Genomic DNA, 20086 nt, shown 5'->3' with positions numbered 1-20086 from the left:
ACACGCACACTGCGAGTTTCTGTGCCACTTCACTTCCTCCACCAGACACCTCGGGGCTCAGGGAGGGGCCTCCGGCCCCCACATTGACCTCCTTCGACAGCAGAGCCCGCCCGGAGTCCACCCTTGTCTGCTGTCCCCTGGGGTGAAGACATAGAGGAGCTGATCACTTTCCAAGAGTGACCGACGCCATCCAGCCACTGCATGGACCCGAGCTGCGCAGCCGGAGGAGAAGGACAAAGACAGCAGAACCCAGAAGCGTCCAGGTGAAGTGCAGATGGCAAAGCCAGAGGGGGAGCCTTAACGCAGCTGGAGGAGAAAAGGACCCCTTACCTCAAAGAGCCAGACAGCGAGAAGAGCACCGAGCTTCCATCAGAAGCTACCAGAGCCAGAGGAAGGGAAAGGAAAACAAAGTCGATTGCTGTCAGCCAGGTCGTCTAAACCCAGCAAAAAGTGTGCTTTGAGACGAGGTCAAAAGAGACACTTCCCAGGGTCCAGCTCCGAGGACATTCGTCACCACCGACCCTCCTTGATGGTAACTGGTGTCCTTCCAGGGGGTCAGGGATCCTCATGGGAAGGAAGAACGTGTGGCAGAAGTGTCTGTCGTCCGCAAACCCGATGGAGAGTGACCCCCACACACAAGAGCGCTCGTGAGGCTTGAGACAGGTCCTGAGACGGAAGCCCCTAAACACAGTTGCCAGGAGTTGCGAGGGGCACAGCGGTGTGCGGGTGGCTGGCCGCCCTGTGCCCTGAGTGGAGCTGCTGCCCGAAGGGACTTCGCGGCTGCGATTGAGTTAAGGGTCTTACAGTGAGGAGATGATCCTGGATTATCTGACTGGGCCCTAATGTCCTTGTCGGGGGGAGATTTGACATGACAGAGGCCCCGTGGGGACTTCAGAAGAGAAAGCCTCCTGAAGACTGCCCTAAACTCTGTCCTTGGGACTTGTTTCAATCAGGCGTGGTTAGATCAAAGGACACAGACCCCAGAGAAAAGAGGCAGGCCCACACGGGGAGGCCAAGAGCAGAGGAGCATTATTAAAGAATCCCACGTGCAGGGCATCTCGAGTGCCCAGCAGCAGCACGCGTCCCCTTTAACAGAGGAAAGGGCAGTGGAAAGCTTTAGAAGCTGGCATGGGGGTGAGTTGGCCAAGGTGCTTGAATAAAGGGAGATTCAGGCCTGGAACGAGACAGAGACCCGCCTGGAGGCCCACTTGCTGGACTGGAGTTTGGAGAAGGCTGCCCGAGGAGGCCCGTCTGTGTCTCAGCTCAGCCCTCTGGGCGCCCTCAGGGCCAGGCTGTGAGACTGACCCTTGTGTGTGTCAGCCCGAAAGAACCAGCTCTCCCTGACCCCGTGCGTGGCCTTCGTGCGCCTGGAGACGTGCAGGATTTCAGTGTATTCGTGTGAGACCAGAGAGTCCTAAAGTCCTTCACTCCTAAGCGGGGGTTTTAGGCGATGCTTGGACAGTGTGATTGTGTGGGAACAGGCCACTCGGGGGGCCCGCTGCTGGTGGGTTGAGCTTGGATTCGTTCCGTCACCAGGGCTGAGGGCCAAGGGCAGCGGGGCTGCGTGGAGCCCTGTCACAGGGTGGGACGGGTGGTGTGGCTGGAAGCTCCCTTCGCAAGTCCGGGGATGCCCACACTGAGACTCCGGTCGTCCCCCAGGTGGCTGGGAGGTCTGGGGGGGAATGCGTTGCCCCCAGACCCAACAGAGACTGAAAGACGCTGGATCTGTGTGTCCCTCCCCGTCCTTGGAGGAGGGCGTTGCCATGGTGAGGCCTCACCTGTGCTTGGAGGAGGGCGCTGCTCTGGTCCTGGGCTCAGGGCCAGGCCTGCCCTGGGCAGCCTGGAGCAGTGGAGCTGTCCCTGGGAGTGGAGCCAGTGGTGGGAGAGGAAATCATGCTGGTTGCTGGCGGCTGAGGCCTCGGCGCTGACGCTGTAGAATTTCGGGTGTGGGGCCCAGCAGCAGGACCACTGCGGCATGGCGTGCTTTTTCCACCTGAAATTTTCCTGGGAAAAGAACAGGCTGAATTAGGCTTCATTCTCCCCTCGATGCCCTTAGGTTGGTTTTTTCCTTTCAGTCTTTTCTCCTTCTTCATTTATTTATTCATTCGTTTTTCTGCTAGGATTCTTGTCCCTGCCTCTGGCTGGCGAGAGGGCCAGGGGCCCTGGAAGCGGCACCAGCAGCCTTTCCGCTTCTTCTTTCTCTTAAACAGAAGTCTGTTTTCCCTCTTAAATGAGCCCGGCCTCTGTCTCAAGCAGCTAAGAACGGTTTGCTTTGATCTGCCCCCATCAATCTCTGACTGTATTGACGATTTTCGCTCATTTCATGTGTTCTTTCCTGGAGAAGGGAACCAGGGTTCTGGCCTGGAGAACCCCCACGGGTCGCAGAGTCGGCCGCATTGAGCGACTTTGTCTCACTTTCCCTGTGTTCTTGGTGCTCTGGCCTCTGGGGCCTTGATCCTGGAGAGGCTACCCCCCAGGACTGCACCCCCTTCCCAGACGGGTCCAGAGCCCTCACCCCAGTGGGCCCTTCACCTGCACTCATGCGGTGCCTCATTGTGCCCCCAGTCGCCCCCAGGCTGGCAGTGGACAGCCAGGGGCTGCCCGCGCTCAGGCCGGCCTGAGCCATTCAAGCCGCCCAGCCCCGAGTTTCCTCCGTGGTCCCGTGCTGCTCGCCTCTCCTTCCTGCAACCCCCTGCGAAGGCGCTGGGCCACGCTTTCTTCGCTTCTGCCTCCTGACCCAAACCTCTACTCTGGACGGGCTGCCCCTTCTCTCAAGCAGTGTGAATAATAAATTCTTCGTCCAGAGGCAGTGTCTCCCTCACTTTACCACATGTGATTAAAACAAACCCTGGGCACAAATATTCGAACAGAGATGTCGTGCTGAGGCTCTGACGGTGGAGGAGGGGGCCTCGGGCTCCAGAATGCTGAGAACAGGGCTCGGTCACTGGGCGGGAACGTGGACCTGCCCACAGCCTGAACACACACAGGGGCTCCTGCTGGACGAGATTGGACCGTGACACCGGAGCAATGGGACTGCGTGGCACTGGGCAGGGAGGGACAGAGGCACCAGGGAAGGTCCACGCAGCAGCCTGGGTTCACACAGGGCCTCAGCCACATGCCCACGAGGCTTTGTAAAATTCGCTAAATGCCATATGTAAAGTAGACAGCCAATGGGAATTTGCTGTATGGCTCAGGAAACTCAAACAGGGGCTCTGTATCAACCCAGAGTGGGTGGGATGGAGAGGGAAATGGGAGGGAGGTTCAAGAGGGAGGGGATCTATGTACACCTATGGCTGATTCATGCTGAGGTTTGACAGAAAACAAAATTCTGTAAAGCAATTATCCTTCAATAAAAAAATTTTTTTAAAACTTGCTAAATGAAGACAACGTGACCATGGTGGTTCGCACACTCTCTCGGGTGCCCCGTCACACTGTCCTCTGGCTGGAGTGGTCCTGGGGGGCACTCTGGGGGTCTGGCCAAGGGGAAATTGGTTGTGGGAACATCAGTTGGGGGTCAGTGGGGAAGCCACTTGCTTGGGAAGTCACGGCCAGACATCCTGGAGTAGAAAACAGCTTCCAGGAACTCCTATCGCAGCTGCCCAGCAGGAAGGCGTGAATCACACCACCTTTGGGAGAGGATTAAACATCAGCTGACTTAACAGGAAATACTGACATCCACAAGATACCGAGGCCCCTGCCTGCCAGCGACAAGGACATAACGTAAGGAGCTCCGTCAGGTCTGCGGGGGCATTTAGATTAGTCACAACCCAAGAAAGGACACAGCCCTGAGGCTTCCCAGCTTACAGATGAGAGAAGTTGACAAAGTTCTCTCCAGGTGTTTCAGCAGTCTTAACTGTTCACATGATACAATCAGTAATGACTCGTCAAGGAAAAGTCTTGTGAAATAGCAGCCACAGGACTCCCCTGGTGGTACAGTGGATAAGGATCCACCTGCCAATGCAGGGATCCGGGTTCGAGCCCTTGTCTGGAAGACGCGCGTGCCTCGGAGCGACTGAAGCCTGTGGGCCGCGACTCCTAACCCAGAGCTCCAGAACTGCTAGAGCCCTACTCCACAACAACTGATCCCCCGCTGTGAGAAGCCACGAGCTGTGGCTAGAGAGTGTCCCCTGCTCCTCAAAACCAGGAAAGCCAGAGCACAGCACAAACACCAGCACAACCAAAAATAAATATGCAAATAAGCCCCCAAAGTGGCCATCACTGTTTTCTGATCAGTTATGCCAGAGGGACGAAATTATCTCTCTCTTTTCTCCCTGGACTATGATACTGTTATAAAGAGAGACAATAAGAAAATGCAGCTGAGGGAATTCCCTGGTGGTCCAGTGGTTAGGATCCAGAGCTTTCACTGCCCAGGGCCTGGGCTCAATCCCTGGTTGGACAACTGAGATCCTGTAAGCTGTCAGTGCAGCCCCAAACACTTTTAAACCGTGGATGAGAGAAGAATCACAGTGGGGTAGCAGGCAGTTATGAGTAACAGTTGTCTTTCTCTAGATTTTGTGATGTTTTGTGCCATTTCTTGATTTTTTTCATGTTTGATTTCTTGTGATTTTTTTCTTCACATTCTAAATAAGTATGTTTCTAATGTTATCAAACTGATTTTGCCTTTTTTGAGTTAGGGTCCCATCGACTTCAGATTACCCCGAACCTGTGCAGGCCCAGCCCCACACTGACCCGGTCACGTGTCGGCCATCTGGCGATAGGCACCGTGCCTCCCGCCCACTGCCCTCTTCCTGGGTCTTGGGCACTTCTCGGCCTCGGTGTGGGCAGTGCTCAAGCAGGATGCAGAGGCCCTCCCCAGAAGGCAGAGGCTGATGACTGGCCGAGAGGGAAACACAGAAGATCGCTCACCACCGAGTGGCTGGAGGGCCAGCCAGGTGAGGGGAGGGTGCAGACGGGGCCCCTCCCAACATTCCCAGGTCCTGTCTCTGCGAGCCCGCCTGCTCGCAAGGCCCCGCTTGTCCGCGCCATCGGCACTGGGGGGCCAGCGAGGGCACCGCAGATGGACGTGAGCAGAGCCGCGGGAGCAGTGCTCCCCCCACTTCCAGAGGAGCCGTCTTCCTGCCCCTGTGGTGCGTGTCTCCGCTCTCGTGCTTCTGGGGGTGACTTTGCGGTTTTCGTGGCCCCGGCCGAGAGCTTGTTGCACCCAGTGACCTGCATGCAGGAGGCCAGACGGGCCCCATTGTGGAGCCCCTGTGCCAGGCGGGCTCCGTCCAGGCCACACGATAGTGCTGCCTGCGGGGTCAGTGTGGCCAAGCCAGCAACAGTGCGCTCGAGTTGGGGAAAACACTATGATCCAGGAAAGTTGAGTCAGAGTTCCTGGAGACCACATAGAGCATGACTTTGAGAATATTGAGAACTGACTGTAACCAACAGAAGAGCCATCTCCAGAATATATAAAGAACTCCTGCAAATCAATAAGAAAAGGAGTCTTAATAGAAAGTGACCAAGACATCTAACCATGCCTCACAGGAAGTGCTGCAGATGGCACAGAAGTCCTATGAGGTGCAGGCCTCCCTTGCCATGCCGCAGGGCAAGAGCCAGAGCCACGTGGACACTCTGCACCCTTGCCAGAAAGGCTGACGCTGTCCAGGCTTGGTAAGGCTCCTGCACTGCTGGTAGGAGTATGAACCTTTATTTTTGTGTGAAGTTTTGGAAAGCTGTTTGGGATTTTCTTCTAGAAGTGAATATGGCATGTTCTACTTCAACAGACAGGTGGGCATGTGTATGTGTGTATCCAAACACGCAGATGAGGATGTTTCCAGAAGTATTTTCCATAACAGCCAAAGTCTGGGGCCAACACTCAAGCTTGCTGGCATGGGTCTGAGTGATAGCACAGAGACGCAGAGCAGACCCCCACATGCCCCCAAGCGTGAGCAGCAACAGAAAGGCCTGCAGTGGGACTCAAGACAAGGCATTGGGAGAGGACGTCCTGGCGGAGCAGAGGATGGGAACCTGCCTGCCAACGCAGGGAACATGGGCTCCATCCCTGGTCTGGGAACCACATGCTCTGGGGCGACTAAGCCGGTGTGCTGCGACTACTGCGGCCCACGCACCTGGAGCCCGTGCTCCGCAGCGAGAGAAGCCACCGCAATGAGGAGCCTGTGCACTGCAACTGGAGAAAGCCTGTGCAGAGCAATGAAGATCCAGTGCGGTCAAAAATAAATAACATAAATAAAATTAGAAAAAGAATTGTTGGGACACCTGGCAGGTCTCTGTATTCTGTCGCTTGCCTAGGTTCCCGCACAAAGCGCCACAAGCTGGCTTAAACAACACTGACTCCCCACTGATTAAACTCTAGCCTCCATGGAATGGTATCTGGGGCTGGGCCCTTGGGGATAGTCAGGGTTGGAGGTCATTAGGGTGGGGCCCCACGACAGGTTGTCCCAGGAGGCCTTACAAATAGCTGAGAAAACAAAAGACACGAAAGGCAAAGGAGAAAAGGAAAGATATACCCATTTGAATGCAGAATTCCAAAGAATAGCAAGGAGAGATAAGAAAGCCTTCCTCAGTGATCATTGCACAGAAACAGAGGAAATCAGTAGAATGGGAAAGACTAGAGATCTCTTCAAGAAAGTTAGAGATACCAAGAGACCATTTCATACAAAGATGGGCTTAATAAAGGACAGAAATGGTATGGACCTAACAGAAGCAGAAGATGTTAAGCAGAGGTGGCAAGAATACACAGAAGAACTGTACAAAAAAGATCTTCACGTCTCAGATAACCACCATGGTGTGATCACTCGCCTAGAGCCAGACATCCTGGAATGTGAAGTCAAGTGGGCCTTAGAAACCATCACTACGAACAAAGCTAGTGGAGGTGATGGAATTCCAGTTGAGCTATTTCAAATCCTGAAAGATGATGCTGTGAAAGTGCTGCACTCAATATGCCAGCAAATTTGGAAAACTCAGCAGTGGCCACAGGACTGGAAGAGGTCAGTTTTCATTCCAATATCAAAGAAAGGCAATGCCAGAGAATGCTCAAAGCACTGCACAATTGCACTCATCTCACACTCTAACAAAGTAATGCTCAAAATTCTCCAAGCCAGGTTTCAACAGTACATGAACAGTGAACTTCCAGATGTTCAAGCTGGTTTTAGAAAAGGCAGAGGAAGCAGAGATCAAATTGCCAACATCTGCTGGATCATCAAAAAAGCAAGTATCTGCTTTACTGACTATGCCAAAGCCTTTGACTGTGTGGATCACAACAAACTGTGGAAAATTCTTGAAGAGAAGGGAATACCAGACTTGCCTCCTAAGAAATCTGTATGCAGGTCAAGAAGCAACAGTTAGAACTGGACATGGAACAACAGACTGGTTCCAAATAGGGAAAGAAGTACGTCAAGGTTGTATATTGTCACCTAGCTTATTTAACTTAAATGCAGGGTACATCATGTGAAATGCCAGGCTGGATGAAGCACAAACTGGAATCTAAACTGTCAAGAGAAATATCAATAACCTCAGATGTGCAGATGACACCACTCTTATGGCAGAAAGTGAAGAAGAACTAAAGAGCCTCTTGATGAAAGTGGAAGTGGAGAGTGAAAAAGTTGGCTTAAAACTCAACATTCAGAAAACTAAGATCATGGCATCCGGTCCCATTGCTTCTTGGCAAATAGATGGAGAAACAACGCAAACAGTGGCAGACTTTATTTTTTGGGGCTCCAAAATCACTGCAGATGGTGACTGCAGCCATGAAATTAAAAGAACTTACTCCTTGGAAGAAAAACTATGACCAACCTAGACAGCATATTGAAAAGCAGAGATATTACTTTGCTGACAAAGTTCCATCTAGCCAAAGCTATGATTTTTCCAGTATAGTCATGTATGGATGTGAGAGTTGGACTATAAAGAAAGCTGAGTGCCAAAGAATTGATGCTTTTGAACTGTGGTGTTGGAGAAGACTCTTGAGAGTCCCTTGGACTGCAAGGAGATCCAACCAGTCCATCCTAAAGGAAATCAGTCCTGAATATTCATTGGAAGGACTGATGCTAAAGCTGAAACTCCAATACTTTGGCCACCTGATGAGAAGAACTGACTCATTTGAAAAGACCCTGGTGCTGGGAAAGATTGAAGGCAGGAGGAGAAGGGGACAACAGAGGATGAGATGGTTGGATCGCATCATTGACTCAACAGACATGAGTTTGAGAAAGCTCCGGGAGCTGGTGATGGACAGGGAAGCCTAGAATGCTGCAGTCCATGGGGTCGCAAAGAGTCAGACATGACTGAGCGACTGAACGGACTGAACCACGACAGGATTAGTGTCCCCTCTGCTCCCCAAGTCAGCCAGAAGATGGTGTCTACAGGCCAGACACTCACTCACGTGAACCCACCACGCCAGCTCCCTGATCTCCGAGTTCTAGCCTCTAGAACCAAGACAAATAAGTATCTGTTGCTGAAGCTGCCTGTCCAGAATTTTAAAAGTACCAAAGGTTTAGATTTAAGTTTTGTCTAAGTAGTGAAGTATTTGTTGTTCAGTTGTGTCTGACTCTCTGACTCTTTGCAGCCGCATGGACTGTAGCCCTCAGGCTGCTCTGTTCATGGGATTCTCCAGGCAAGAATACTGGAGTGGGTTGCCATTCCCTTCTCCAGGGGAAACTTCAACTAGAAGCTGCTAATTATTTTGGAAGGTACTCTAAGAAGGTCGTAGGACGGTGTGACAGAAGTGTGTTTGCCATTTTATTTAATATGCTGGATCAGAAAGCAGTTGAAATCTGCAGAAATGGTTGGATGTGAATTTTTCTTTTCAAGATGTTTTCCCTGCTTTCCCCGCTTTCTCACAAATAGAAAACCTACCTCCTGAAATTCTGTGTCCTTGGGAGTCAGCTGGTTTGGATTACGGGGGGTGGGCTTCAGTAGAAACCTCTGCTTCTCATAGGTTGAGGGGTGCTGAGGACAGGAGGGGGCAGGCAAGGCTTCAGGTTGTGGGGAGGGGGGAGTCCTGCATGAACTACATGCTTCAGGACGCAGGGGCGGTCTGCGGAGCCCTGGGGCGGGGTGTCCTTGCCTTTGCAACGTCACCACCCAGGGCTTTGCCCCTCTTTGCCCCTTTGGATGTCTGTCCGGGTAGCTCAGTCCTGGCTCCTTCCATCCGTGGCCAGGCACCACTAAGTGGCATTTCCCGGCCCATTTTTCAGTTTGTTGTTGTCTGTCTGCCCCAGAACTCTGCCCAAGGGGGGCAGGGATGCCAGCCTGGCGCCCAGTGCTCTAACAGGATAGGAGTGCCCCAGCAACCCAGGAGTGTGCCCCTCTTTGGGCCGGTCCCCGCCCCGCCCCGCCCCTGCCCCGGCCCTGCCCCGCCCCGCCCCCGCCCCTCCCCAGTCTCCTGCCCCGGTAGCCCCTCCCAGCTGGCCCAGCACTCTTCCGGGCATTTCCTCCCTACTGCGCCCTCTCCCGGGACATTGCTCCCCTGGCTGCTTCCGTGCCCGTTTTCCTCCTGCAACCCTTGCTCACCCTGCCAGGCAGGGGTCTGGCTTGATGGAGGGCAGCCAGGCGGGTCCCAGGGAAGCCCCTTGGCCCAAGACGCCCATCTTGGCAACTTGGGTGACAATCCCCCGTCAGGCCCACAGGGGCAGGAACTCTGGAGCGCGGGTGGCCTCTGTGGACACCACCCCGACACATCCCAGAGACAACGCTGGGGGCAGGGTGAGGGCTGGGATTCACTGCCCTAACTGGGAGTGCGGTGGGGGGCTGGTCTCCAGGAGGCCTGGGGTAGGGTCACCTGTTGGGTCGCCCGGATGGAAGGAGGCAAAACCCTTGGGCTCCGCAAGGGGAAGATGAGGAGGGTGCTCCTCCTGCAAGGAGAACACGCGAACGGGCGGGGCAGCAGAGTCCCCTTGGGTTGAAGGCCCTGGCCAGCGCTGGCTGGGAGACCTGTGGTGATAAGGACGGGGGCCGGCGTCCGCGTCTCCGAAGACCCTGCAGACAGAGCCGCCCACGCACAGCTGGTGGGAGCACGCGGGAGGCCGGCCCGCCCAGACCCACGGCCATATCCTCCGCCATGCACACCCAGACTGGGGCCCAGGACCTCACCCTGGGAACAACCCCCCCCCCCCTCCCGAGACACCAACACCTTCCCCGCCCCTCTGACTCCACATGGGGTCCCTTCCAGGCCCTACTCTGAGTACTTGGGGCTGTGCCGCACGCTTGCCGGGTCGCACGGAACAACGGGCAAGATCCCAGGGCCGGTGGGAGGAGTCCGTCTGCACAGGCACGCGCCTGAGCCCCTCAGGTGCAGACACCTTGCGTCGGTGGTGTGGAGGTCTTGTGCTTGCTTCGTCGGACCACCCGACCCATCCACCCGCCGGCCGGACCCAGGTCGTGAACCGGCTCCCCGGCTCCGCAGGTCGGCCCCGCCTACCCCCCGCCCACCCACAGGGCCCACCCCCGCCCGTCAGGCCCCACCCCAACCGGCCCCTTCCCAGGGCCGGCCCCTTCCAAGGACCCGCCCACCCCGCAGGCTCCCCCACCCCCATCCGGCCCCTTCCCCGGGTCAGCCCCGCTTAGGTCCCGCCCACTCAGCAGGCCCCACCCCGTCCGGCCCCTTCCCCGGGCCGGCCCCGCCCCACGGGTGCGCGCCTGCGCAGTGAGCACGGGCGCAGTCGGAAGCCCGGCGCGGACCGCGGGGACCGCAGGGACCGCGGGGACGGCAGCCCCGGTTGCCCACAGCGCGCAGCCCGCAGTCGTCCGCCGCCGGGGCTCGGGCCGCCCTGGCTGGGGATGGCGGCGGCGGCCGAGCCCGGGGCCCGAGGCTGGCTTGGCGGCGGCTCCCCGCGCCCTGGCAGCCCGACCTCCAGCCCGGAGCTGGGCGCCGGAAGCCGCTCGAGATCGGGGCCGGGGTCCGGGCCGGGGTCGGGGCCGGAGCGGTCGGGCTCCAGGCCCCCAGGGCCCGCCGCGCCGAGTCACAGCTTCAGGAAGGTGACGCTTACCAAGCCCACCTTCTGCCACCTCTGCTCCGATTTCATCTGGGGGCTTGCCGGCATCCTGTGTGACGGTGAGCGCCCGAGACCCCACCGCGGACCCCACCCCCTGCTCTCTGCACTTCCAGCAGGGGCCTCCCCGGGACAGAGCCCCTTGCCCTCGGGGCAGGAGCTTGCCAGGCCCAGACCTCCCTGCGGAGGCTATGAAGACCAGCTCCTCGCGGGGTCTGGGGGCGTCAAGCGGCCGCGGCCCCTCCCCAGGACGATGAGGGAAAGAACCGCTCCCTGGGCGTCCTCACCTGGGTTGGAACCGGGTGAGGGAAGAGCGCGGCAGCCGCGCAGGGCCGGTGCAGTGACTGGGGACGAGGCCAGCCAACCCTGGGCAGGTGCAAGGGCCAGCAGCGTGGCCAAGCAGGTCTGGCCTGGGCCACTGGCTCCCCAGGGCTGCTGCTGGTCTGCTCTCTCCTGGGTGTGTGCTGCTGCCCACAGGGCTGCCCGGGTTCAGACTCCCAGGGAGCTGGGCCAGGCCTGCCACCCCGAGTGTGACGTGCCCCGACAGGGCCCCAGCCCAGCCGCCAAGCGAGCCTGGTCGGGCGGGGAGGCGCTCCGTCCTCCCGGCTCCTGGGCGGCTGACACACGCGTCTCAGCAGGGGACGGGACGGGGCGGGGCGCCTCTGCCCTGCCCAGGGAGACAGGCCCGTGGCTCTGGGGACTGAGGGGCCTGGGGCCTGGTGTGCTGAGGAGGCTAGGCTGGGTCTGGGTGGAGGACCTGCCAGGGAAGTAGCCGGTCCCCCTTAGAGGTAGGACCTCCTGCCAGTGGGTGCTAGGTCTGAGGCGTGAAGGAGCTTACGTAAGGGAAATGGGGGTGATGTGCAGACACTCTCCCCAGCTCCGGAGGGTGAGCTGGTGACCTCGGCACGCAGAGAGGCCTGGCAAGGGTGTGGGAGGAAGAGCACCTTCCCCTGCCAGGGAGCACCCAGGATGTGTGAGGGGCAGGGGCTCTCTCTGTAGGCCAGAGGAGGAAGCTGAGCGCCACCTGTCCAGAGCTGCCGCCTTCCGAGGCTGTGCCAGGCGGGCCCTCACCCTGCTGCATGCCTCCCCAGGAGGGAGGGTGCCCCCTTGCTGCCTCTGTGGGCCTTGTGAGCACAGCTCACGCCCTGGAGCCTCTGGGCCATCTACCTCTCTGGGCAGGGCATCCTGGTCCGTCAGACTAGCTCTGGTCTGGGCAGGCACCTCGTGTGTGGGAGGGGTAATTAGGGGTGTATGCAGTTGTGGGGAGCGAGAGAAGGGTGTCCCTGGAGAAGCTGGTCTAGGGGCAGGCAGAGATGCAGGAGCTGGCCAAGTCCCTGCCTGTCTACCCACTGCCAGTAGAGACTGGAAGGAGCTGGGCCTCTGTGAGTCGGGGGTGGGGGTGGGGGGTGGACAGGGCCCGCTCAGGACACGAGAGCACATGGTCATCCCAGATGGCCAGAGCCACCAGGCTGCTCCTCACTCAGCTCTCGGGGGTGGGGCCGAGGACCAGGCTGTTTCCACGCTCTCTCCCTACCCTGATGGCCAGGGCTTAGGCTCAGGAAGGTCTGGGAAGGTGCGAGGGTGGGCCCACTGTGATAAGCTGTCTGCCCTGGCGTGGCCTCCCTCCCGCATGCCAAGCCCTGGAGTCTCTTGATTCCTGGGCAGGACAGGGGCCAACTCACAGGGCTCTCGTTCCCACAGTTTGCAACTTCATGTCCCATGAGAAGTGCCTGAAGCACGTGAAGACCCCCTGCACGAGCGTGGCTCCCAGCCTGGTCCGCGTGCGTATGGAGCTCAGCAGCCGCACCTTTGGGGGGAGGGCGCAGAGGGTCTGGGGGCCCAGCTCCTGTGGTGGGGGCTGGGCTGGGAGTGCCTCCTCGCACTGCATCCCTGTCCCCAGCCCCTCCCAGGGCAGCAGGGGGCCTCCCTTCCCCAGGGCTCTGACCCTGTCTTCTCCCGGGTTCTTGGTACCCAGCAGCCTGTGGCTGGGCTTCCCTAGGCCTGTACTCCATCCAGCTGGCCCCAAATGTATCAGCAAGGGGAACAGGCCTGGGGGTGGCCAGCACCTGTGCAGCTGGGTCAGGCCTGGGCCAGGCCAGCTGGGCCTGAGCTGCAGAAGGGGCTGTCTGAGGTCACACCCTGGGGCTGCCCCAGTCAGTCCCGCACAAGGAACGGAGGAGTCGGCATGCCGGCTGGTCCCCAGCAGGATCCCCTGGGAGCATAGAGGGGCCCAGAGGCACACACAGCACCCCGTCAGCAGGGCTCGGGAGGACTGAGGGGCCAGGGCTGGTGATGGCAGCTCCCTGGGCAGAGGAAGGGGGGCCTGGGGACCCAGGCTGAGGCCAAGCTCTGTCCCTCCCAGGTCCCGGTGGCCCACTGCTTCGGCCCCCGGGGGCTCTACAAGCGCAGGTTCTGCTCCGTGTGCCGGAAGGGCCTGGAGGCGCCGGGCCTCCGCTGCGAAGGTACCGCCAGCCTCCCGCTTGGCCCCGCTCCAGGGGCCTGGTCTCTGCGGCCCGGGCGGCCCCGCCCCATGCGGTGGGGCCGCAGGTCTGGGGTGGGGGGCGGGGAGGTGGGTGCGGGGCATCGCAGGGCCGCCCCCTGCGTGCAGAGGTGGGCTGGGCGGGAGAGACGCAGAGAAGCTGGTTCCCATCCTGCCGCGGGTGGGGGTTGGGGGGTGGTTCCTGTCTCTCATCACGGGCCCTCAAACATTCAGGAAAGTGAGGTCCGGGGAGGGGCAGACCCCGGCCCGAGCAGGGGGCGGGCAGGGTCGGTGGGCAGCGACCAGAGGCCCCCTAACCCTGCCCGCCCCCCAGTGTGTGAGCTGCACGTTCACCCCGACTGTGTGCCCTTCGCCTGCAGCGACTGCCGCCAGTGCCACCAGGACGGGCACCGCGATCACGTGAGTGCGCGGGACCTGGGGGAGGCCGGGGAGCGCGGCCTGAGGAGCCGCTGACGGCGCTCTCCGTAGGACGCGCACCTCCACCACTGGCGGGAGGGGACCTTGCCGTCCGGCGCGCGTTGCGAGCTCTGTCGGAAGACTTGCGGCTCCTCGGACGTGCCGGCCGGCGTGCGCTGCGAGTGGTGCGGCATCCAGGTGGGCGCGGGGCGTGGCCTCTGCGGGGCGGGGCTGGCGCGCGGGGGTCTGGGTCTTGGGCACAGCTCGTCTGGATCGCGCTGCCTTCCGGCCTTTGAGGGTACAGGGTAGACTCAGGTCTCTGGTTGGGGGCACTCGGTGTGGGTCCGCCTGGCCTTCTGCGTCGGAGCCCCGCGCTCGAGCCGCACCCGCTTCCCTGCAGGCCCACTCGGTCTGCTCCGCGGCGCTCGCCCCCGAGTGCACTTTCGGGCGCCTGCGCACCCTGGTCTTGCCCCCCGCGTGCGTGCGCCTCCTGTCCCGAAACTTCAGCAAGATGCACTGCTTTCGGATCCCCGAGAGCGCGGCGCCGGAGCCCGGTGAGTGGGGCGGCGGGGAGGGGTGGCCGGCGCGGGGCCGGGCCCTGACTGAGGCCGGCTGTGACCTTCCCGCAGGGGACGGGGAGGACAGCGCCGACGGCAGCGTCCCCGCTGGCCCGGGCCGAGAGGTGGGGACGCCTGAGTCCGGTAAGTGCCCCTTGGCTGCCCCCGCTCCCACATCCCGAGCCCGACTCCCCCGACCGGCCCTCACTCCACGGACTTGCACGCACTCCCCTGCGGCCCAGGCAAGCAGACTCTGAAGATCTTTGACGGCAGCGACGCGATGCAGCGAAACCACTTCCGTGCAGTCACGGTCCCGCGCCTGGCCCGGAGCCAGGAGGTGCTGGTAAGAGGGCGCCCGGCTGTGGGGGACCGCGGGCACCCACAGGCCTGGCCCCAGCAGGCCCTACCTTTGCTCCCCTCTCACAGGAGGCGGCTCTGCGGGCTTACTACATCTCCGAGGACCCTCAGGGCTTCCAGCTGCAGGCACTCCCCACGCCTGTGCAGCTTGGCGACACCGCGGCCGCGGGAAGGGTCTGGAGCGCTGGGCCCGCTGAGGAGGAGGGCGGCAGAGCGGCTCCCGAGGCCTGGGTCCTCCGTGCTCTGCCCCGCACCCAGGAGATCCTGAAGATCTACCCGGCCTGGCTCAAGTGAGACCAGGTCCCAGCAGGGCCGTGGCGGGTAGGGGGGAAGGAGTGCGGGCTTTGCCTCCGCAGCTCCTGAGCGTGTCCCCTGCAGGGTGGGTGTGGCCTACGTGTCCATCCGTGTGACCCCGCAGAGCACTGCCCGCAGCGTGGTGCTGGAGGTCCTCCCGCTGCTCGGACGGCAGGTGTGTGCCCGCCCCGCCCCACCCATGTGCCCTCCCTGCCAAAGTCTTGGGGTGGCAGGGTCCCATCCAGGCCTGATACCCTGAAATGTACCCCCGCAGGCCGAGGGGGCCGAGGGCTTCCAGCTGGTGGAGGTGCTCATGGGCAGCAGACAAGGTGAGGGGGGAGCCTGTAGCCCACGCCCTGACCGCGTCTGCCCAGGGGCTCCAGGACACCTGGGTGTCTGGGGCTAACGGTGGCGTCTCAACCCCGCAGTCCAGCGCACGGTGCTGGCGGACGAGGAGCCCTTGCTTGACCGGCTTCGTGAGATCCGGCAGGTCAGTGGGTGCGGCCACTGGCTCCCGGGGAGCCGCTAGCCTTGGGGCATGGCCTGTCCCTTGTAGAGGGGGAGCCTGCCCTGAGGACACCAAGTCCGCGCTGGCCGGCAGCTGGCCATCCTGGCCCACAGTGCCTCCCCTCCCGACGTCCCCGTGTGTCCCTCCTCTCCTGTCCTCCCCTTTTCTGGGGGCTCTTGGCCCAGGACGTCTCCCCTTTGGCCCCTGTGGGAGAAGTGGGGGGTGTCCCTGGTGCTCCGCTCAGCGTCCCCTCCCTGCAGACGTCCCTGCGGCAGATGAGCCAGACGCGGTTCTACGTGGCTGAGAGCAGAGTGCCGGCCCCGCGCGTCTCTCTGTTTGTGGGCGGTCTGCCGCCAGGCCTGTCCCCCCAGGAGTACCGCAGGTTGCTGGATGAGGCCGTTACCAGCAAAGGTGCGCCTGCCTGGACTGTCTCCCTGGGGGCAGGCCAGGAGCCCTGAGGGGGGCCCTCCTGCTCCCCGCTCCCCCAGTCACGTGCCAGAATGGTTCCTGACAAGAGGATCTCTGTCCTCACGTCTGAGGCCCAGGGCCTGTTACTTCCTCTGGAGGGTTTCTGAGCCTCCTGATCTGGGCCCTGGGGCTGCCCGGTGCTTGAAGTAGGCGGCACTTCTGGGAGAGAGAGCTTCTCTCTGGTCTGGGAGGCTGGGTGGCCACAGGCCCTGGGGGCGGGTCTCCAGCGTCCAGTCACAGTCCCCCCATCTTTGCAGCTGCCCTGGTGACCGTGAGCCACGTGTATTCCGCCCAAGGTGAGCCACCGCAGATGCAGACTGAGGCCAGGTCTGGTCAAGGTCACCCCCAGAGCAGGCGGGGCAGACCCGCCCTCTGGCTGCACCTCGTTGGGGGCCCCCGGGGTAGGGGAACCTTGGTGTTTGTTTCCTGGCTCCCAGCTGTGAGGCTTTTGCTAAAACGTGACTGAGGTGCGGAGAACATTCTCACCACAGCCTGTCTTGCTCGGGTTCCAGCGTTTATCCTGGGAAACTTTAGATCTCCCCAGCAGGACAGTGTCGTGGGGCATGTTTCCCCCCCTGGGGGCCAACAGCAGCTCCCAGCACCCTCCATGGCTCCGTGGGCCCTGAGGTGTGTCTGCCCCACCCCACCTCCAGTAGCCTTGCTCCATCCACCCAGCATCTCCCGTCTCTGAGCCTAGCCATCCTTGAAGGCCTCCCCCAGGGGAAGGAGTCATGTGTGCCTTGGGACAGGCTGGCCCAAAGTAGGCGTGGTCAGAACTGGGGTCACTCCCCCGCAGCTGGGGCCCTGGCCCAAGACACTGTGGGGGCCGGGACCTTCAGACAGGCACCCGAGCTCACCGCCCACCCGCCACAGGTGCCGTGGTGCTGGACGTGGCATGCTTTGCAGAGGCCGAGCGGCTGTACATGCTGATCAGGGACACAGCTGTGCGTGGCCGGCCACTGACTGCCCTGGTGCTCCCGGAGGTGCTGGTGAGTGGCGCCAAGGCGGGCCTGGGGGTGTGGCTCCCATGTGGTTTGTCTTTATCTTGGGCCGTTGGAGCAAAGTCCAGATGTCTGCTGCAAGGCCAGCTCACTCCTCTGGAGGGGCTGAGGTCTGACCTGACCCCGGCTGGCCGGCCCTGCAGGGCGCATGTTCTCAGGCTGTCACGTGTGTGACTGAGCGGGCAGCCCTGGTGCGGTCGTGGGCCCTGGCCCCGCTTGCCCTGCCCTGGAGGCCCCCAGACCCTGCTCGAACCCTGGGCCTCCTCAGTAGGTGGTGCTGTCCTGAAGTCCCAGCAGGGCCCCGGACCCTGCCCTCTGCCCTGTGCCCTGGTCCACCTCTGGTCCTCAGCCCTGCTGGCTGCCAGGGGCACCTCCCATCACCAAGGGTGTCTGTGGCCCCCGACCTAGCTCAGGTCAGGCAGAATTACAGCACAAAGAGTTCAGGCTGTGGCTGGGGGGCCACACCTTTTGGTCTCTGCTGCCCTGGCCAACCGTCCAGACAAGGGCATGGAGATCGAAGGCCCTCCTGGGGATCCTCCGCCTGCACTGTGGCCAGAGACAGGTGGGTCCTGCTGGCCCTCTCCCCTGGCAGCTGCCTGCCCCGGCGAGCAGGTGAGTGCTGCCTGCAGGCCGCCCTGTCCAGGGGCTCACACGTGCTCTCAGTGCACCCACGGCCTCGAGCCACGGCAGAGCCGAGTGCCCTCACTGCCCACGGTGTCTGTGCTTGTCTGTCCCTCGTCACCCAGCGGCCCCTGTGGCGGGGGCCCCAGCCCCCCACCCCCACCGTGTGGAGACCCCAGCCCCCCTCCCCCACCGTGTGGAGACCCCAGCCCCCCTCCCCCACCGTGTGGAGACCCCAGCCCCCCTCCCCCACCGTGTGGAGACCCCAGCCCCCTCCCCCACCGTGTGGAGCCCCCAGCCCCCCACCCTCACCAGCTGGGGACCCCAGGCCCCCTCCCCCACCGTGTGGAGCCCCCAGCCCCCTCCCCCACCGTGTGGAGACCCTAGTCTCCCTCCCCCACCGTGTGGACCCCCAGCCCCCACCCCCACTGTGTGGAGCCCCTAGTCTCCCTCCCCCACCGTGTGGAGACCCCAGCCCCCCTCCCCCACCGTGTGGAGACCCCAGGCCCTCTCCCCCACCGTGTGGAGACCCCAGCCCCCTCCCCCACCGTGTGGAGCCCCCAGCCCCCCACCCTCACCAGCTGGGGACCCCAGGCCCCCTCCCCCACCGTGTGGAGCCCCCAACCCCCTCCCCCACCGTGTGGAGCCCCCAGCCCCCTCCCCCACCGTGTGGAGACCCCAGCCCCCTCCCCCACCGTGTGGAGACCCCCAGGCCCCTCCCCCACCGTGTGGAGCCCCCAGGCCCCTCCCCCACCGTGTGGAGCCCCCAGCCCCCTCCCCCACCGTGTGGAGCCCCTAGTCTCCCTCCCCCACTGTGTGGAGCCCCCAGCCCCCTCCCCCACCGTGTGGAGCCCCTAGTCTCCCTCCCCCACCGTGTGGACCCCCAGCCCCCACCCCCACTGTGTGGAGCCCCTAGTCTCCCTCCCCCACTGTGTGGAGCCCCCAGCCCCCTCCCCCACTGTGTGGAGCCCCAGCCCCCTCCCCCACCGTGTGGAGACCCCAGGCCCCCTCCCCCACCGTGTGGAGCCCCCAGCCCCCTCCCCCACCGTGTGGAGCCCCTAGTCTCCCTCCCCCACTGTGTGGAGCCCCCAGCCCCCTCCCCCACCGTGTGGAGCCCCTAGTCTCCCTCCCCCACCGTGTGGAGCCCCCAGCCCCCTCCCCCACCGTGTGGAGCCCCCAGGCCCCTCCCCCACCGTGTGGAGCCCCCAGCCCCCTCCCCCACCGTGTGGAGCCCCTAGTCTCCCTCCCCCACCGTGTGGAGACCCCAGGCCCCCTCCCCCACCGTGTGGAGACCCCAGGCCCCCTCCCCCACCGTGTGGAGCCCCCAGGCCCCCTCCCCCACCGTGTGGAGCCCCTAGTCTCCCTCCCCCACCGTGTGGAGCCCCCAGCCCCCTCCCCCACCGTGTGGAGCCCCCAGGCCCCTCCCCCACCGTGTGGAGCCCCAGCCCCCTCCCCCACCAGCTGGGGACCCCAGCCCCCTCCCCCACCGTGTGGAGCCCCAGCCCCCTCCCCCACTGTGTGGAGACCCCAGCCCCCTCCCCCACCGTGTGGAGCCCCAGCCCCCTCCCCCACCGTGTGGAGCCCCTAGTCTCCCACCCTCACCAGCTGGGGACCCCAGCCCCCCACCCCCACTGTGTGGAGCCCCAGCCCCCCTCCCCCACCGTGTGGACCCCCCAGCCCCCTCCCCCACCGTGTGGAGCCCCAGCCCCCCTCCCCCACCGTGTGGAGCCCCTAGTCTCCCTCCCCCACCGTGTGGAGCCCCAGCCCCCTCCCCCACCAGCTGGGGACCCGCGCTCTCAAGTGCTGTTTCTGCCCTGTGTGGGGAGGGCCTTCACCTGTCGCTGGGGTGAGGCGTGGGGTGGCCCTTTGTGCCCATGTGCCCCTCCTGACTGCCGGGTGGGTCCTGGTGGGCTTCCTGCCTGGACTCATGGGCCCGTGGGCCAGGCGGGGGTGGGGCCTGAAGACACATCATGGCAGGGGGCGCCTTGGCCATCGGTTCAGGGCTGCAGGCACCTTCCCTGCCCGTTGGCCAGTGGTCTGTGGGTGTTCTCTCTACTGCCGGGGGTGGCCGCATGGCCTCCCTCCCAAGGAAGGCTGGCCCCAGACAGGCGTGGGGGGTGGGCTGTGGTTGGGGGAGGCCCGGCTTCCCCCAGGGGCCGTCCTGCAGCCCCTGACACAGCCCGCATCTGTCAGCACACGAAGCTGGCCCCAGACTGCCGCCCCCTGCTCGTGTTTGTGAACCCCAGGAGTGGAGGACTCAAGGGCCGCGACCTGCTCTGCAGTTTCCGGAAGCTGCTCAACCCCCACCAGGTCTTTGAGCTGACCAACGGGGGGCCGCTGCCTGGGTGAGCACACCTGGAGGCGCGGGGCACCCCCCTGCCCCGGGGTGGCCGAGCCCCACTGGTCTGTGGTGGTGGCGGACATGCCCTGTCTCCCTG

The 20086-nt window shown here is 62.4% G+C and overlaps 1 protein-coding gene and 1 long non-coding RNA gene across 8 annotated transcripts in view; one reads left to right on the top strand and one right to left on the bottom strand.

Annotated features, from left to right (window-relative positions):
• Positions 1-1010: 1010 nt before the first annotated feature.
• On the bottom strand, positions 1011-11491 carry LOC147370132 (uncharacterized). 2 transcript variants are annotated; one of them, XR_015165047.1, is made up of 4 exons: positions 10134-10373; positions 9737-9933; positions 8812-8904; positions 1011-2004 (listed from the first exon to the last, which is right to left on the bottom strand). It is a non-coding gene; the product is annotated as an uncharacterized LOC147370132 (long non-coding RNA). The 2 variants fall into 2 exon arrangements; XR_015165048.1 differs by lacking the exons at positions 8812-8904; positions 9737-9933; positions 10134-10373 and adding an exon at positions 11234-11491.
• Positions 10596-20086, top strand: part of DGKQ (diacylglycerol kinase theta) — a 12588-nt gene continuing 3097 nt past the window's right edge. For 4 of the 6 annotated variants that reach the window (XM_086404413.1, XM_086404412.1, XM_086404411.1 and 1 more), the window contains exons 1-16: positions 10596-11008; positions 12648-12727; positions 13309-13408; positions 13760-13845; positions 13915-14040; positions 14243-14396; positions 14472-14543; positions 14642-14742; positions 14826-15046; positions 15135-15225; positions 15325-15379; positions 15479-15540; positions 15819-15969; positions 16284-16322; positions 16900-17015; positions 19842-19993. In XM_086404413.1, coding sequence (XP_086260539.1) covers positions 10735-11008; positions 12648-12727; positions 13309-13408; positions 13760-13845; positions 13915-14040; positions 14243-14396; positions 14472-14543; positions 14642-14742; positions 14826-15046; positions 15135-15225; positions 15325-15379; positions 15479-15540; positions 15819-15969; positions 16284-16322; positions 16900-17015; positions 19842-19993 — 1880 coding nt within the window. In that variant the 5' untranslated portion in view covers positions 10596-10734. Of the gene's footprint in view, positions 11009-12647; positions 12728-13308; positions 13409-13759; positions 13846-13914; positions 14041-14242; positions 14544-14641; positions 14743-14825; positions 15047-15134; positions 15226-15324; positions 15380-15478; positions 15541-15818; positions 15970-16283; positions 16323-16899; positions 17016-19841; positions 19994-20086 lie in introns of all 6 variants that reach the window. The other 2 variants (XM_086404414.1, XM_086404409.1) reach the window with 2 other exon arrangements.

The sequence above is a fragment of the Bos grunniens genome, chromosome 6, assembly GCF_055505025.1.
Source record: "Bos grunniens cultivar Pamir isolate PY7600 chromosome 6, Bosgru_T2T1.0, whole genome shotgun sequence".
Lineage (NCBI taxonomy): Eukaryota > Metazoa > Chordata > Mammalia > Artiodactyla > Bovidae > Bos > Bos grunniens.
This window is presented reverse-complemented; position numbering and strand designations above follow the sequence as displayed.